This window comes from Sus scrofa, chromosome 8 (genome assembly GCF_054392235.1).
Source record: "Sus scrofa isolate SSC_HxYL_T2T_F1_AM1 chromosome 8, Sscrofa_HxYL_maternal_Yorkshire_Landrace_v2.0, whole genome shotgun sequence".
NCBI classification, from domain to species: domain Eukaryota; kingdom Metazoa; phylum Chordata; class Mammalia; order Artiodactyla; family Suidae; genus Sus; species Sus scrofa.
The window spans coordinates 75,795,244-75,814,313 of NC_139390.1; the positions used below are offsets into that span (position 1 = coordinate 75,795,244).

At 37.2% G+C, this 19,070-nt stretch overlaps 1 protein-coding gene across 24 annotated transcripts in view; it reads right to left on the minus strand.

The window, feature by feature from the left end:
• ANKRD17 (ankyrin repeat domain 17) overlaps positions 1 to 19,070 on the minus strand; it is a 170,810-nt gene that overhangs the window by 18,146 nt on the left and 133,594 nt on the right. For all 24 annotated transcript variants that reach the window (NM_001201383.2, XM_021100390.2, XM_021100382.2 and 21 more), the window contains 6 exon segments: positions 796 to 2,432; positions 4,269 to 4,418; positions 6,549 to 6,704; positions 7,430 to 7,877; positions 8,248 to 8,419; positions 18,590 to 18,706. In NM_001201383.2, the coding sequence (NP_001188312.1) occupies positions 796 to 2,432; positions 4,269 to 4,418; positions 6,549 to 6,704; positions 7,430 to 7,877; positions 8,248 to 8,419; positions 18,590 to 18,706 (2,680 nt within the window).

Below are 19,070 nucleotides of genomic sequence, written 5' to 3' on the forward strand. Positions count from 1 at the left end.
TCCTGGGCCAGGGATCAGATCCAAATCACAGTTGCGACCTAGACTACTGCTATGGCAATGCCAGATCCTTTAACCCCGCTGTGCCTGGCTGGGGATTGAACCTGTGTCCCAGCATCGCCAAGATGCCACCGATCCCACTGTGCCACAGCAGGAACTCCTCTTTCTTATTTAAAAAAAAAAATTATCTACATGAGATGATGGATGCTAACTAAAGTTACTACTGTAATCATCTCACAATATATATAGCATATTGTGATACATGTAATATATAAAAGTCAAACCATTATGCTCTACACCTTAAACTCATACAGTGATACATATCAATTATATCTCAATAAAACAGGAGGGGAAATGGCCAGCTTGACTAAGATGAATTTTTAATTTTATTTAATTTAAATTTAAAGAGCATATACGATTCATGCCTATTCTATTAAAAACTGCATATCTGTATTTTTTCTCATTATTCTTAAAACAAAAAGACAATCAGAAGTGCAAGATTTTTTAAATCTTTGCTTATTATTTTTTTATTTGGAATAAAAGCAAACTTGATGGCATTACCCTACTGAATTATAACATAAGAGATTTTTTAGAGATAAAATCCATCGTAGCTTCTATTAAGATTTAAAAAATGTCATACTAAACACACTCAATATTCACAATAATGTTTGAATTCAGTACAATAATCACTGTCTATCTGGCCTAGTCACAGAGTAAATATTTTAGAAAATAACCAAGAGTTTTCACATCACCTGTGTAAACGAGCAGCCACAAAAAGGTTAAAAAATACAAACTTACCTGAGGGACTTGGAGCAGGTCTCTGTAATGGTGGTCTAAAACCTGGAGCTTTGGAAGTATCAGACTGATGCAAAGGATCTGAATTTGGCAAATATGAAGATTTTCCTGATAGCATAGATTCTGGTGTTGACTGAGATGAAACAACAGATCCTCCCCAGAAGGCATGAGCAGAAGTAGGGCTATTTTCAAACAATGTGCTAAAGGGCCCAAATGGTAAAGGGGCACTGAAATTGGGAGCAACAGGCTTATTTGCTGGATGTACTGAATTTTGACAAGCACTTTGTGTACTTAAGGTCGAAGGTAGCTGGACAGAAGAGGGAACACTGTGAGGTCTTTTAATGTGATTGACACTGAGGACTGCAACAGATGAATTCTGCACTGGAGCTGGCTTCTTGTGAGGGACAGCTGTGCCATGAGAGGGTGGTCTAATAGCAGGGGGTTCCATTTTAGGAGCAGGCTGGGAGCATCCCATTTGTGTCTGAGGCATGGGGTAAGTCACTGGGGCAGTAGAAGGCACCGCCACTGGAGCAGAACTTGTTGTTGCTAAAGGAGGAACAGTCATTCTCACTTCCGGGGGAGGAACCTGAGACTGCTGAAGAGGTGGTCTTGGCTCCTGAGAAACAGATCCCGGAGGCTGTTGCTGAGTAGAATGAACTGCTGAACTCCCAGAAGAACTGCTGCTGTTTGGAGGTCTAGTGTTTGTTGCTTCTACTACTGGTGGACTACTTGCTTCCTGTTCAGAGGAAGCTGCCCCTTTATTTGGAGATGCTGTTCCACAATCCAAAGGGCTATTTCTAGAAACCCCTCCTGGCTGGGCTGGTGGTGATGGGGAAGATGGGGATGATACTGGGTAGTGTTCTTTGGCAGTAGGCATAGGATATGTGGCATTTGTGGGTGCGGTGCTGTTGTTGCTTGCTGTGGTTGTGACTGTTGTTGTGGTGGCATTGGATGTCTTCACAACTGTGACAAAAAGCTGCCTTCTGACGGAAGGTGAACTTGGACTGCCATTCGTAGATGTACCAGGCACCGTTGAAGCTGATGAACTGGTTGTAGTTGTTGGACTTGAAGTTAAAGAACCTGCTGAATTCACCTGAGAACCGCTGCTATTCTGATTGCTATGGCGAGGCACCATGTGAGGCTTAGGCGAGTTAGTAGCTCTGGCAGGGCTCAAAGGCCTGACAGGAAAAGGACCCCAAGTGGATTGAGCTGGTGGAAAAGTACCTCCAAAGTGGGTCATGGGCAACCTTGGTGGACGGATCTGCTGGAAAGTCTGAGCAGCAAGCAAAGCATGTGCAAACTGTGGAGGAGGATATGCTAATGGAAGAGAAACTGGAAAACCAGGCCTCACGTTATTCACTGGGTTCTTAATGGTTTTGTGAGTAGATGCAGAAGAAATTGCAGGCACAGTGAGTGCTGTGGCAGTTTGAGATGTTGATGATAGAGCTACAGTCGTCATTTTAATTCCCATTAAGGAGCTGTTAGCAGCAGTGGTGGCAGGTGCTGATGACCCTATTTTGGAATTGGCCGAGGAGCTTTTCAAACGATTCTTTGGAATAAGTTCATCAATTTCTTTGTCTGGATCCTTGATCAGAGCATTGATCAACTGAGTTGCTTGTCTTGTCGATTCAGTGCCACCCCTATAAAGTTCACAAAAAAATTAGGTCTAATTTTCCCCTTCTAATATGTAAAGCCTAAATTCATTTGTGTATGCACATGTGAAGCAGCAATTTTCAGATTATTCTTTATTCTTTTGATTTTTAGGGCTGCACTCACGGCATATGGAGATTCCTAGGCTAGGGGTTGAATCAGGACTGCAGCTGTTGACCACAGCCACAGCAACACAGGATCCGAGTCGTGTCTGAGACCTACACCACAGCTCACGACAAGCCAGATCCTTAACCCACTGAGCAAGGCCAGGGATCAAACCTGTAGGCTCATGGATTTGTTTCCGCTGTGCCACAATGGGAACTCCCAGACCATTCTTGAGGTAATTTGCAAACAAAGCAATAAACTGTCCTGACACACCACTATATTTTTCAAAGGAAAAGTATATGATCTATTTTCCAAAAGTTAATTTTACTGTTGTTTCTTCAGACTAAGCAATCATTATCCTACTATGAAATACATTATAGATAGAAAAATCACTGTACTTAAAATCCTATGTAATTCATATTGTTACAATAAGGATAAACAGTTGATCAAGATGAAAAGCAGTATATAATGAGTAAGAAAATAATACCACTGAGTAAGAAAATAGTATTTGAAATGCTGGTTCCTAAAATGACCACATTTATAACATACTTATTAGTGGTTTCTCTATTAGTAGAGTGATTATTATAACTCCTCTGGACAGATGTCTCAAAGTGAGAGAGGAATTCTTATGATGTGAACAGTGGCTATAAGGTTAAACCCTTAGTCTTGGATGTTTAGGAAAATATTTGAAAGGAAAGCCTTATGGATACCTGAATGGGAAATTACTCATAAAGGGTACTAGCTTCCCCTCTTCTCTATCTAAGGCAGGTTGTGACTACACCCATCCCATGAGAAGGATAAACAAGATAGGAGAGGAGGGTAAGTATGAAACAGCTAGTTAACTGCCTCATTCCTCTTGAGGTAGGATATGTAACTATCACCTATGGCCACCTATGACCATGAAAGGCACCTGCCTCTCATGACCAAATTTTTGATTTCTTAGAATATCATCTTTTATCTTAAGGGTATTCAGGCATAGACATATTCAAATATTTAATTCAAAACAAATATTTAAATCTATTACTAAGCTCATATTCTAAGGACACTATCTCAGAACAATAAACCTTGTAGGCTGATTTAAGAAAAAGATGGAAAACTACAGATTCAAATGTGTTAAAAACCCATTCCTTCTTAGGAAGTCTCAGAATAAAATTTAAGAATGCCAAATGAAACTTTATATAAGGAAAACATTATTCAAACCTTTGCTACACACACAAAAAAGAAAAATTCCTTCCGACCCTTTGAAATATTTCACAAGAGCTTGTGAATTAGGAAAAAAAAAATTGTAGTAGGAGTTCCCATCATGGCTCAGTGGTCACGAACCCCAACAAGGATGCAGGTTCAATCCCTGGCATTGCTCAGTTGGTAAAAGATCCAGTGTTGCCATGACCTGAGGTATATGTTGCAGACACGGCTCGGATCCCATATTGCTGTGGCTGTGGTGTAGGCCAGCAGCTGCAGCAGCTCTGATTTGATCCTTAGACTGGGAACTTCCATGTGCCAAAGGTGCAGCCCTAAAAAGACCAAAAAAAAAAAAAAAAAAGAAAAGAAAAAAGAAAAAAAAATTGTAAAGGTTATCTTCTCAAACACTAATCAATTTCCCATTTTAAAAAAGTACACTCTTAAAAAAAAGTTCCATTGACAACTCAATGCTTATATATAATTAAGCTCTAGTTGCAATAAAATACAAAGGAAGAACAACATAAAAGACAAAATTTTGCCTTATAGTTATTATCCGGTCTCCTGTCTTGTCTTTCTGCTTATCGATATCTATGTGTGCACCAGTGAATTCCCGAATAGCATTAATATTACAGCCTCCTCTTCCAATCACTCTGGATATCACCGTTGATGGAACAGATACTTTCTTTGACCTGTTTAACAGTTGCAAAGATAAATAAAGGTAAATCAGTAGTACCAATGGTTGTAATTAAAATAAGAGAGTTATCACTAAAATATGTTTCTATAGATACAGAATAGATTATCACTGAATAAGCCTCTTCTACCAATTCTCATGCTAAGTGATAATGGGCAACTAAGAGCCATAGAAAGAGAGTGAGTACTTTACCACAGTTTTTCATCTCATTACCAAACATTATTTTTTTGACTTTTATGCTTCATTAATATCTGTAAAGCACATACATGGAGATATAGACTGTGTTGATGCAAACATTAATACATTAATGGCAAAGAAGATAGCCATGGGTTCATGCCCATATACGCTGATTATGTGGACACCAAGTAAGAGAACTACATGATGCCATGAGTGCTCTAAAGACACATTTGTTGAGGCATCTAATCTAGTCCAAGAAAGTAAAAAAAGGCTTCTTATGGGCACCTTTGCATGTTTGATTCACATTCTTGCTTATATTCTCTAATATGCAACTGAAAGGATTATATTAAAAGTTCATTATTTCCTTGCATTCTTCTGGAACATAAAATGATTATCCACAAATATGGAAACTCTAAGGATGTTAGTCTTGTGAGGAAAGAGAAAAGCTTGTTGGAACTCCAGAAAAGCAAAACCCATCTAACACTTTGCAAAACTGTAATTTTTTAAACATTCAGATTCAGAAAGGGTAGATAAAAAATTTCTGACAACTCTAAATTAAAGAATAATTCTAAAAGATAATTCTAAAAGAAATTTTCAGTATAACTCTCAAAAGGAATGAACTAAATATGCTTCAATGAACAAGTAAATTATTTATTTTGAATGGATTAAATATTAAATTAAAATGGTATATTTTTAAAGGGCAAAGTATGATTCCCGTCTCTTTAGTTAATATCTAAGATACCTTTCCCTAAAAGGCATTAAGAATCATCAGTGATTATTAATTAAAATTTGTTAGGAATTCGTTTGCATACCACAATATAAAATTCTTGCAGAAAAACTGAATTATCTTACTTTTGTATAGAGGGTATGCTGATGTTATGACTTAGATTAGTTCAATAGAGTATGTGTATGAGACAGAGACAGAGACAGGTATGAAGATAGAGATGGGGACTGAGGGGAAGTGTTGGCCCTAAACATGAAAAACAAATGTATAGTACATCTTGAGATTAACAGTAATAAGCTTGGTTCATTACTTCTCTCGTTTCGAACAATCACAAGTTTCACTTTTTTGATGGAGGATTCTTTAAAACAGGTTAGCGAAGATTTATAAAGGATGGATCACTTCCTTTCTAGGTTTTTGGTATCTTACCATCTTTTAGTTTCTAGGACACTATTTTACTTTTTGACAAATATTATTTTAAAAATTCCAAGCAAAATATAGTAAAATATTTTAGTCCTAAAACCTATGAAATAAAGGCATCCTATGATTTAACACAAGACTAGTTAAAAACCAATACTTACTCATTCTCCAAATATTTACAAGCATGTAGTAGACACTACATCCTAGGCTCTGAGATTACAAAATTGAACAAAACGTAATCTATCATGTTAAGTTAGTTCACTTCCAAATACCAGTATCTATGGGGGTCAAGCAGATACCACAATCATCTAACTTTTATGTAAGATCGCCCAATTTTAAAAGTATTAGTGTATACTTTTTTTTTTTTTTTTTTTTTTTTGTCTTTTTGCCTTTTCTTGAGCCGCTCCCAAGGCATATGGAGGTTTCCAGGTTAGGGTCGAATTGGAGTTGTAGCCGCTGGCCTACACCAGAGCCTACAGCAATGTGGGATCCGAGTCATGTCTACGACCCACACCACAGCTCACGGCAACGCCAGATCCTTAACCCACTGAGCAAGGCCAGGGATCGAACCCGCAACCTCATGGTTCCTAGTCGGATTTGTTAACCACTGAGCCAAGACGGGAACTCCAGTGTATGCCTTTTTTTACATCTTAAAAAAAAACAGTATAGGTTGTCTCTGTTGGCTAGACTCAGCCTTGGGCCACGTTTGTTTGCAACCTTGGGGACAGTTAGGAGAATTTAACTATAAGGTGAACTATACTTCACTGTGAAATAGAGCACATAAAAAGGATAAGAAAAACAATCAGTCACCTTCTTACAACTTCTTTCCAGCCTTCTTCCCTCTTTTGTCCACGCTTAGGACTTGCTACTGTTAATTTCCCATTTGGAGAGGAAAGGGGAGATGGACCAGATTTTGTACAAGTGGAGAGAGAATTGCTGGACACTTCACTGATAGTCTCTGACAATCTTTAACAGGGAGGAAAAACATACATTAAGAACAGAACAAACAGAGAAACTTTAAATGATAAAGACAATATATAACATGATTTTAATTCTTTCTTTTAGAATAAATATGATGAAGAAATAAGAAACTTATTTTTCACTTGTCAATACTTAGCATATTATGAAGGGCCAATTTTTAATAAGTTTTTTTTAAAAATCTAAATTAATTTAATACTTTTTAGGGCCACACCCGTGGCATGTGGGAGTTCCCAGGCTAGGAGGTGAATCGGAGCTGTAGCTGCTGGCCTACACCACAACCACAGCAATGCCAGATATGAGCCTCATCTGCAACCTACACCGCAGCTCAAGGCAACGCTGGATCCTTAACCCACTGAGTAAGGCCAGGCATCGAACCCACATGTTCACGGATATTAGTCAGGTTCATTACTGCTGAGCCACAATGGGAACTCCCTAAGAAGATATTACCTAGAGGTCAAATTTACGAGAACTGAAATAAAATAATAATTCGCGAGAAACCATAATCAGTATTTTTCATGGGCTAAATTTAACAACCAAAAATGAAGAAATTACATAGCAATTCTTTAATTCAAATGAAATTGTGCCTTTTTTAGAACAAAGACAAATCCATATTTTGTCAATTGTTATTTTGCCTGCTTTACTAAAAAAACTCAGCAACACAATGTTTCATAATGATACTATAAATAGTAGAAATGAAAATTGGAACTAACTTTATTGAAGCCTTGCCAGAAACAGATTTTCTCTCCTCCTTTGGAAATGTAACCAGAACTGATGGCTGCTTCTTACTGGTCACAGTGGTAGTGACCACAGCAGGTGAATGATTGTCACTCTTTCGGCTACTGTTGCTATTACTACTTTCATCACTGCAGCTGGAAATTCTCATGTTATCACTGTCCCCACTCTCGCTGGTACTGCTGCTCTTAGACTCTCCGTTCACCTTCTCTGGTTGACTGTATGAGATTGGTAGTGGATCATCAAATATAATTTGAACATTTTCTGGAGTAATTTTATTTTTCCTGTTCTTCCTCTTTGAACTGGTTGTAGTTATGGTATTATTTCTTTTACCATGGGAACCTGCCAAAGTTGTCCACGTTGCAGATATACCTATGGTAGTAGTGGTTGTGGCACTTGGAGGCTCTGTCAAGACTTCAGGCTCATCTGTAGAAGTAGCAATACTGAATTAGCAAGTTCTAGTGTTCTTAGACTATATTTAGCTTTAAGCACGCAATGAAAAAAATGCAGAAGTTATTTTACTACTAGTATTATGCATAAAGTCACTGGTCATTCTAGTATTCACAAGTAATGAGATGGCTATTATTGATCTATTCTCCCCTCTACTTAAGTTCTAAACAACTTGTCTGTAGGTTTGAAAGTCTTTTTAATAAAAAGTGGGGAAGAATTCAGTAAATGAAAACAGCTTAATAACTTAAGAGATCTATTTTTACCTTAAGTTACTGATATTTAAGGAAATAAAGCTTTGAACAGAATATATTACATGAAATTAATTAGATGGTTTAGAGAAAAATACCTTCAACTTTATGCTTTTCTTTTTCTTGAGCAGCTTGGAGTTCAAAGTTTTCTTTATTTTTGGCTTCGATTTCTTCTAGTTTTCTTCTTTGTTCTTCCTTTTTCTTTCTTCTCTTCTCCTTTCTCTTTTCTCTTTTGGCAGCCAAAGCCAGCCTCCGGCTTTCTTCCCTCAACTGTCAAGAATCAATAAAACAGAATTATAACACTGGAATTTACCTTGGAAAAAATGTTGTCACATAATGTCATTTTATTATAAGGGTAGTGGGATGTCATAAAATTCTAAGTCATCTTAGTTCACTCCATTGTTTGATCAAAGATCACATTCAAATCACTGTAAAGAAAAAATAATATTTTTAAATGGCAAGATTAATTAACGATAAGGCAATCTAATTTGCAAATGGATGAATGATAAAGATGTGTAACTTCATAATCACAAAAGAAATATAAATTGAAACAATTAGCTACCATGTTTTGCTCATTCATTTTGGAAAATTAAAAAACATATAGATAGCAAAAGTTTGGGAAAATGAATTCCTTCTTACATTGCCATTGGTATAAATATTGACATTTTAGAAAAGGTAATTAGAAAGCCTCTTGTGAAAATTACAAACTGCTTATGCTAAGAATTTATCCTAAAATGACTATCTCTAGTATAAAAATATAGGTCCAATACTTTCCACTGCAAGATTAATAACAATGGTAGTAAATGGAAACAAGAAAAATGCATGGGGGGTTGTGGGGAGGGAGATAAATTAAAAACTATAAATTCACAGAATACTAGGGAGCCATTAGAAGTTATAAATATATACCTAGGAAAATGCTCATACTTTACATTTGTTAGGAAAGAATGGCAAATTGCAGACCAGTGCTCTCACATATATATATAGAGAGAGAGAACTCTTTCTGTGGCTCTATTCATGAAAATGTTTTCAAAAGGGTAACAGGATACAAATTAAAGGCGTACTAGTGATTACCTCTAGAGCACAGGCCTCAAGGAGAGGTAGCAGGAGATGTTGTCTTTCAATTTGATTTTATATAACTGTTCATTGTTTCCATTTGTTAAACTGGGTACCTATTACTTTCACACTAAAAAAAAGCTAAGAGTAAGTTTAAAAGTTCAATAATCTTGCTCTCTCTCTCTCTTTTTTTAAGGCAGTATATGGAAGTTCCCAGCCACATCTGTGACCTATACCACAGCTCGCAGCAACAGTGGATCCTTAACCCACTGAGCGAGGCCAGGGATCTAACTCACATCCTCATGGATACTAGTTGGGTTTTTAGTTACCGCTGAGCCACACAGGAACTCCTGGCTTATTTTTCTTGGAGGAAAAAAAAAAAAAAAAGTGCTAAACTTCATTCTTTAAGTCTCTTTTACTAGACAGCCCTCCTGCCTTCTGAAATCTCTGTTGGGTACCTGAAAGGTTTTGCCCACACTGAAAATTTTTACACCATGGGGCAAGGTACAATAATTACATTCTCTTGGATAAGAGATAAGACTTTAGTTTCTAAAAAAGGAAGTAATTAAGGAGAATCCTTAGAACACTGATATTTTGTCAGACAGACGGATTTTAGGAAAGAACACCAGTGGAAAATGAGGTTACATAAACTGTCTGCATGGCACCTACCCTCTAGAAATTTTTGCTAGTTTTCCCAAAGTACACAAGGTTCCTCTGAAGACCAGTAAAGAAGGAGCTTTCGACCTTTCCAAAGGACTGGGGAAAAAAACAGTAATTGGTGACCTTCACACCCTAGTTCACTTCCAGGGAGGAGGAGTACTACCCGATTGGTGAGTTTGAAAGAAGGCACTGACCATGTGTGACTCAGCTCATTCAGCCCCGCCTTAAGGTAGCTAGCTGCTTGTCCTCAGGAATCATACTTTCTACACCTCTGCCTGAGCCCCAGTGAGAGAGTTCTGATGTTGTCCTGTCTAGCACTGCCTCAGACGAAATAAACAGGTAAGTGTAAAATGGAATGACGGAGTGGAAGTGGGGGCAAAGGGTGTGCCAGAAAAACATTTTCAAAGCAACTGTGGCTACAGATATATACTAAGCCTCTCCAATTCGGAATGAGGAATAATAAAACTAATAGATAAAAATAGATAGTATTTTATCTATATCATGTCTGTATGGCCAGAAGAGCTGTGAGAAACACAGGGGGATAAAACTAATAGGTGAGGTTTAAGACTTTTGGCTCAGCTGAGTTGTTCATTTTGCCTGATGTTTAAAATTTGTCCAGTGGTAGGAAGTATTGTGACTGGTATTCAAGGTTGGGTGTAACTTTTTTAAATAAAAAATAGAAAAATCTGAAAGAAGGCTTTCTTCCAAGCCCATTTGGCCTTAGGTGTGGGTGTGCGTGATGGGCTGGGAACGGTCTATGTGTGTGGGTGTGGCTGGATCCTGAGGTATGCATGGGCCTCAGGGCTTAGAAAGCTCAGTCTGTAGAGGCTGGCCCCCCGGCCAGAGTCTGAATTATCAGACTCTCAGTTGGCCCTAAGGGCTAGGTATTTACTCTTGTTTCCAAATTTTGAAGTTGTGAGGCTGGTAATTTGGTAATGTCATAGATTTTACTAACCCTTTAGACTTGGTAAAAAGTGGGGCACAAATTCAGAAGTTCTAGCAGAATTATTTGTTTCTAGAGGAGAGAAAGACTATGGCTGCAAAAGGACCTACAAGGTATGGAGCTCTATAAAACTAAGCAGAATTTGAAAAAAGAGATACAGACTTAAAGAGGCATTATTAGTTTCCACGTGGTAGCTGAAACTAATGAATTAAATGAAATCACCAAAGGGAAAAAGCTAATATATGTATGTGTGTGTGTACATACAAAGAGAAAGGGGGAAGGTGGAGGGGAGGGAATATCTGATAATAAAAGGAAGAAAAATGAGACTTTAGAAAGGCATATATCAGGCAAAGGAAGATAATCAGGAGAAAGCAGCTTCAATGGGAGAAGTTTCATGAAGGAAGGGAATTCAGTATTGGTTAAGTATCACAAAATATCAGTAAAGATACAAGTATGAGAGGTCTAATCTTATTCCGGATTCAGCAGTTAGATGCCATTGTTAGCTCAATGGAATATTGGAGGAGTAAGCAAATGATTCTGGGCTGAGAATGAAAAGAAATAAAGGCGGAGTCAACAATGGAAGTTCCCTTGTGGTATAGTGGGTTAAAGACCTTGGTGCTGCTGCAGCCATGGCACAGGTTCAATCCCTGGCTCTCTGGCCCATGAACTTCTACATGCCGGGGGTGGGGGTGGGGGGGTGCAGCCAACAAACAAAAACAAAAACAACAAACAAACAAAACAAAACAACCCAGGGTCAATAAGACATAGATTATAGATTATTCCCTCAAAATATTTGGATAAGGAAACAAATACTAAATTTGAGGTAAAGTTTCATCTGGATAGTTAACTAGTTTAAGTTGTAGAAAGAGGGAGGGAGTTCTTTAAACACAGGCACTGAAGATAAAGGAGTATGGAGAGGATGTAAAAATTTGGCAAAAGATCCAAAAGAGAAAAAGTGAAAACAGATTAACCAAAGCATGAGATTCAAGTAAGTCTGGAGATAAAGGAGCACAGGGGTAGAGATTTAGCCTATAGCCTCTATGCTCTCACAAGGTACAAGCCTAGACCTCATTTTCACTTACTGGGGAACTGCTATTGTTTGTGAGCAGATGTGGGGGAGGGTAGAGGGTCTGAAGAAAAGAGTGAAACTGTAGAATAAATAACTTCCTTGTGGAAAAGGAAAGGGCAGTAGCTCAAGTGGTGATTTCTAACTGCAGATACAGTAAACAAATAGACATTTGAGGGTTAAGCTTTTCCATATGAGAATTTTAAGGATTTAGGGAGAGGCAGTCCAAACTAAAGAAACACTATGCAAATCTGGTGAATGAGATGTGTGAGGAGTAAAAACTACAGTGAGGGATGAGCCTGGAGAAAACAGGAGGAGCTAATACTTGAAATGTCCCATGCAGATAATGAAGAGAGATGAAGGACTTTGAGGATGGAAGAAGGCAATCTCACCTGCGTATTAGAAATTATGGAAAATGGGAAAGTTACACTGGAACAAAGAAAGATGAGACTGAAGGCAAAAGATGACAGAAGCAAAGGTATTTATAGAGAGACCATTAAGAAGCCTACTGCGATATTTCAGGTGAGAAGTGACAACTCAGGAGAGGATGGAACAGAAGGCTCATACACAGACCACCAAAGCTCAAGTAAAGGTGATGGTGATGATACTGATACCACTAATATGGTGGGTTTAATATGTGCCAGGCACTGGGGGAAGTTCACTGACTACATTATCTTATTTAATGGATATAGAGAATAGGGGAGCAAAGATAAGTGAGAATCTGAAAATGGCATTGGGATTTCATTTCTGAATAATTAGTAATGGTAACAATAACAAAAGAAGAAATTAAGGAGTACAAAAAAATAAATAAATAAAAGGGAAGCATGGGACAGGATCCAGTAAAAAAATCTATTGATAACTTGCTATGTACTAAACATGGCTCTAGTCTCTTAGGACTCACCAGCAGGCAAAACATCCCTGCCCTCATGAAGCCCACAAAGCTTACCTTTAGTTGCTGGCTGGGAGTGGGCAATGGTAAATGGCCCACCTTTTCATTTTTGAAAAGGTGTTAAGTACAATATAAAACGAATACTGGAGTGAAGGAAGAGAAGAGAAGTGTGACGTGGGGATATGTAAGGGAACATGAAGGTGAAGTTTAAGTAAACTTCTCTAAGTTTTGAAGTATTCAGGCAAAGAGAACAGCCATACATAAGCTTGTTAAGTATGTTCATGTAGGTCTGGAATGTTTAAGTCTAACCAGTGTGGCTGAGAACAGAATAGCAGAACGTGACTTTCAGAGAGCATATCAGGGGGCCTGATCACCTAAGGTCCCGCAGGGCATTTTAAAGAAGTGTATCTTTTACTCTGAGGGAAATGGCATTGTAGGGTTTTGAGCAAAAGAGTAATGTGATCTAAGTGATGTATGAGGATCATTCTAAGTGTTAAATGGAGAATAAACTGCAGCGCAATAATGGAATCAGGAAGACTAGTTAAATGACTATTGTGGAAATACAGGTAAGAGATGATACAAATTTGGGATCAGCTGGTATATATTCAAAGTTAAGAAGCAGGATGAGATGACCAATGAATAAAGACAATCATGTAATAAGCTAAATGGCTTCCCAACCAAGAGGGGTGGAGGAAAGAGAGACAGAGAAGAAACATCCAGAAAGATGGAGAAAAACCAAGGGTGTGTAGTGTAATGGAGGCCAAGTGAAGAGGAATATAAGGTGCTATCAGGCTTATTGTGATGGGGGAGAGAAGTAATCAATGGATTTAGCTACATAAGAGTCACTGAGACTATGAAACATAGTTTTGGTGAAAATGTGGAATTGAGAGCTTGGCAGGAGTAGATTCCAAGGGGAAGAAAAAGAATTGGATATAGACAAAACAGACAAGGAGTTTTGCTGCAAATGAGAGTGAAGAAATGGGCTTATAGCTGAAAACTGGGGAGATAAAAGAAATCAAAATGTTCTTCAAGACTGATTAAACAAGCTTATATGATGATGAAGATGATCCAGGAGAGGAGGGAAAATGATAAAAGAAGAAAAGAGAATTGATGGCACAATGTTTCTGAGTAAGAGATAGCAGACAACAAACAGGATCTAGTAATAACAAGTTTATCTAGCAACTGGTATGAGGTATATGGGTACAGGGGTTGGTGGGTGGAAGACAGGCTGAGGGAAGTCTTTGGCAGTTTCCTTCTCATGCTTTAGTTTCCTCACTGATGCAGGATGCAAGGTAATCAACTGAGGGTGAAGAAGAGGATGTACTAGAAGTCAGAGGATGAAGAAAAAAATAATGGTCTAGATGAGAGGGAGAATAAATTTAACTAGGGAAATATATATTCTGACTACTGGGCAACATTAAAGGGCTCAGTGTCACACATTTAAAGTAATATTAGTCATCAAGATATGAACGCTTTTTTTCCCCCCAGACATCTTTAGTTACTAGGTTTTAGGTAAGAAAGGTAAGAGTAAGAAGAAAGAAAAGAGTAAGGCCAGTGAAAGATGGTAGGATAAATGGGTCCTACAATTTATTGGTAGACAGAATGTTTTCAGGATTGTGGGAGGTAGAACTGTAGAGGGAGTTAAGCTAAAAACACAAGAGGTGATAATCAGAGAATAGAATATATAAAATTGAGATTGTGAGGTGGGCATATTAATAGCTTTAGGTGGTGGGAAAAAAACCCAGCTTTAAAAACCTATTAGTAATATTTTGAAAATATACCATAACTCCCTAAAAGATTATGAAAGTTTACAAAGACAAAGGAGAGAAATAATAAGCAGTGAAACAATAAAAATAAAGACCACTAATGCCCACTAAAGATTCTAACAGCCCAAAACATGACCTAGTTGTTAATGACCTAAGAGAACAAGCAAGTAACTGCCAGGGTATTCCATAGTTTGACCAGATGAACTGCTCCAGAACATGGACTCTTCCACACAGTAAGTGCTCAGTAAATCAAATAGCTGCTGCATAAAGATAAGGGAGTCTGATAAATATAATGAATAGTATCCTCAGCAGCAGTTTTTACAAACCTATTAATCAACATTTTTGAATTAGAAAGGTTGACCAAAAGAGCATTTTTTACAAGTAATGAGTTACCTACGCAGAACATTCATGTTAAACCAAACAAGATCAACTCCAATGATGTTATTAAATTGGAAATGGTCAAGCGAGAATGTACTGTGTCTCAAAAGGCAAAAAATTATATTCTTCCAGATGTAAATCATAAGAAAAAAGTGAACCAACACTATCATATCTCAATCTGATAGTTTTTCAAATAGAAAGGGGCTAGAGTTGAGCCAAGAAGAGTCTCCTCTCTAACCTAGAATTCTATCTATGCACCACCCCCATTCAAGTATCAGTGCATGCAGAAGAATTTATATCTAATTAATTTATGATTAAGAATTATTGGAGTTCCCATCATGGCTCAGTGGTTAGCGAACCCAACTAGCATCCATGAAGACAGAGGTTCGATCCCTGGCCTCGCGCAGTAGGTTAAGGATCCAGTGCTGCTGTGACCTGTGGTGTGGGTCTCAGATGAGGCTCAGATCCCACACTGCTGTGGCTGTGGTGTAGGCTGGTGGCGACAGCTCCAATGTGATCCCTAGCCTGGGAACCTCCATATGCCGAGGGTGCGACCTAAAAGCCAAAAAAAAAAAAAGATTATCACCTTTGAGTTCTAATATTATTGGAAAATATGCAATGACATTTGAAAGAAGTTCCTTCTGAAATGCTTTAAACCTGAAGCTCTGAAAGCATGAACATCAAGGTTAAGAAAGGCTGGCAGGAGTTCCTGACCTGGTACCACGGAAACAAATCCAACTAGTACCCATGGTCTCACTCAGTGGGTTAAGGATCCAGCATTGCCATGAGCTGTGGTGTAGGTCTCAGATGCTCGGATCCTGCATTGCTGTGTAGGTCAGCAGTTGTAGCTTGGATTAGATCCTAGCCTGGGAACTTCCACATACTGCAGGTACGGCCCTAAAAAACAAAAAGACAAAAACAAATAAAAAAAAAGGCTGGCAAAAAATTCAAGGAAACAAACACTTATGTATTTATTGATGGTAGTAGGAAAATACTTTGGACATATCAAAATTTAAAATATATTGACCCAAGTTAAGAAATTTACTCAATAAAAATAAAAGCACCAAAATATAAGGAGATATGTATAAAGGTGTTTATTGCAGCATTTTTTGTAGAGACAAAAAAAAACAAAAAAACAAAAAACTAGAAACAAAACTTATGGAGTATATTATTCAATTATTTAAATCACTATCAACTGACAATATTCTTTAGTTACTGAGAGAGGGAAAAGCAAATATTAGAGTAATTCTATTTTTTAAAAAAGTACATCATCTTTGTATACATGGATATTTATTTGTTCAACAAATGTTTACTAAAATGCCAAGCATCATTTTTGTGGTGCACACAGTCTTCTGATAGAGACAAATAAGTAGCTAAAATTTTAGAATATGAAAATGTAGAAGGGAAGAAGAGTAGAAAGAATGTGGAAGGGAGACTGACGTTCAAAGCAGGTGGCATAGCAAGATCAACCACCACAGATGGAGCAAAGTGACCAAAAGAAAGTACTAAAATAAGACCAGAGAGGTGTAAGGAGTGGTACAGGTGGGCAGATCACATGAGGTCTGAAAAAGCTCTACAGGTAATTGTAGAAGTGAGGACTTTTAATTACCCTACCAGGTTTTTAATTTCAGTTACCTGTGATGACATGTTTCTTAGTTATCTTTGTATATTTCACAGTTTAAACTGAAGACATCATTGTAATAAAGAATAAAAGAAAAAACAAAAACTGAAGTTGATTGATAACAGACATCACATAGATACGATCTCCTAAAAGTTACTTCCTGACTCTGTAATCCATAGGTACGCAGTAAATCCCTAAATGTATTTCACATAATGATAAACATCAAAGGTATGAAACAAAGATTTTATTTAAAAAGATATCTATGTTTCAGCTACAGAAAAGGATGATTTATAAAAAATGCAGAGAGAAAAAACATCATGAAATAACTATTACTTAGAGATTCTGACTTTTAAAAATAAGAGAATAGGGAGTTCCCATCATGGCTCAGTGGTTAACGAATCTGAGGAGGAACCATGAGGTTGCGGGTTCGATCCTTGGCCTTGCTCAGTTAGTTAAGGATCCGGCGGCGTCGCCGTGAGCTGTGGGTGTAGGTTGCAGACGCAGCTCGGATCCCTCGTTGCTGTGGCTCTGGCGTAGGCCAGCAGCTACAGCTCCAATTCGACCCCTAGCCTGGGAATCTCTATATGCCGTGGGAAGTAGCCCTAGAAAAGGCAAAAAGACAAAAAAAAAAAAAAAAAAAAAAAAAAAAAGAATAATGCAGAAATGGATAAATACTTCAAGAAGATGGAATTAAAAGGTGGGTATCTTCAATTAACAGAGAGGGAATCAGGGATTCAGAATTAAAAAAGTGGGTTGAAATCCTAGCCTAGCTTAGGCAAAATTACTTAACTTCCCACAGATGGTTTCTCCATCTGTAATATGACGGTGCTAGAGAAGACTCAAATAATACATACTCTATCGTACAAATTGGCCCTATCATATTGCCTGGTATTTAGTAGACATTAACTATCAAATAAAACTAAATACAAAACAGGTCAAGTAATACAGTGATTATAACAATATCTATTCTCAGTGTGCTCATATTCAATTAAAACTTCAAAGTGGACAAAAATGCTAATTTTCACTTGATCAGAATCTAAACTAGAATTTTTTAAAAATAAGGACCCTCTTATATTTTCCAGAAAATAACTATTTTCACATTTCAATTAGAAATGTTTAAAATAATTCATATTTTCTTTATTTTAAGATGAAATATATAGCTTAACAAAGTCAGCAAGTATAATGAAAAAGATATGGACCTGACTTAAATGAAAAAGGTTATACAACTAACCTTGAACAAAACAAGCTTGAACTGTGCCCACGTGTGTGTGGGATTTTTTTAAAATGAATACTACAGTACTATATGATCTGCAGTTGGTCGAATCCCTGGATACAAAGCTGCAGATATGGAGGGCCCAAATGTAAAGTTATACATGGATTTTCAACTGCATGGGGAGTTGGGACTATCACTGCATATCCTTTCAATAGTCCTTGTTAAATTTTATAGCACTTTTAACCTTTTTTAAAAAAGATGAAATATGACCAAGCAATTCTTTTCCTGCTATGATTACTATTTCTGTTACATTTTAGAGTACAGTTAGACAGCAACAGGAAGTAAAGAAGAAGCTATGGGACTGTCCAAACTATACATTTATACGTTTTTTTTTTTTTTTTACTCCCCATGGGCATAGATGGGAATGATGCTGTAGTGTGCCTGAAAGAGAAAGTACTAGAGAAGTCATCCATTTAAAAAGATACTCATTAGACATTCCATCAACTGGTTGTATTTTGCTAACTGGTTATTCCTTTGTAAGCGCATTTTGTACTTCTGATAAATCTGCTGGCAACAAATTACAAGGTCTAGATAAATGAGATAGAGATTTGGATGGGGATTAGCTGAGGTAATGGAGCATTAGAAGCTAGGTTCTCTGACTTCCAGATAAATGCATTTCCTGTAATAACATCTTATTAATTTGATTACAAAGGTCCTCATAATGCCAAGGGAAAACCATGTACATAAGGTAAAGCAAAACCACATCAAAGCAACCACAGATTACATATTAGGAGGAAGAAAAGCAAGAAGGAAAAAAGTAGGTATTTTTCATATGTACAGCTTATCATTACCTTTTCCAAGTCTAACTCCTCTAATAAAATGCTGGCATTTTTGTTTGCTTCAGCAGCCTGTCTATCTTTGGCTTGTACTATTGACTCCATACAAAGATGACACTTCTTCAGCATCTCCTAAAATGAAAAATTAAGATGTTTGCAGCCTCAAAAAATTAATATTAAGAGATTCCTGAAAATATTAATTAGGGTACATGAACGAACATTAGCAATAAAGATCAGTTATAGGGTGAAAAAGGGTGCAAATAAAAACATAATTTAAATGGTATATTTTTAAAAATAAATGTAAGCACAGAGCCTCTACTTTCTTCAAAATAATAACCATTTGATCAGTACTTTGGAAACCAAAACTATTTACTCCTACAATTTAAATATAAAAAATCATACTGCAAATAGAGTTGATATAATTTTTAAGCTGGTTAATAGGATAAAGGAAAGGTTCAGTGTCAACAAAAGAAAATGGGTTTAAAGACATTTAAAA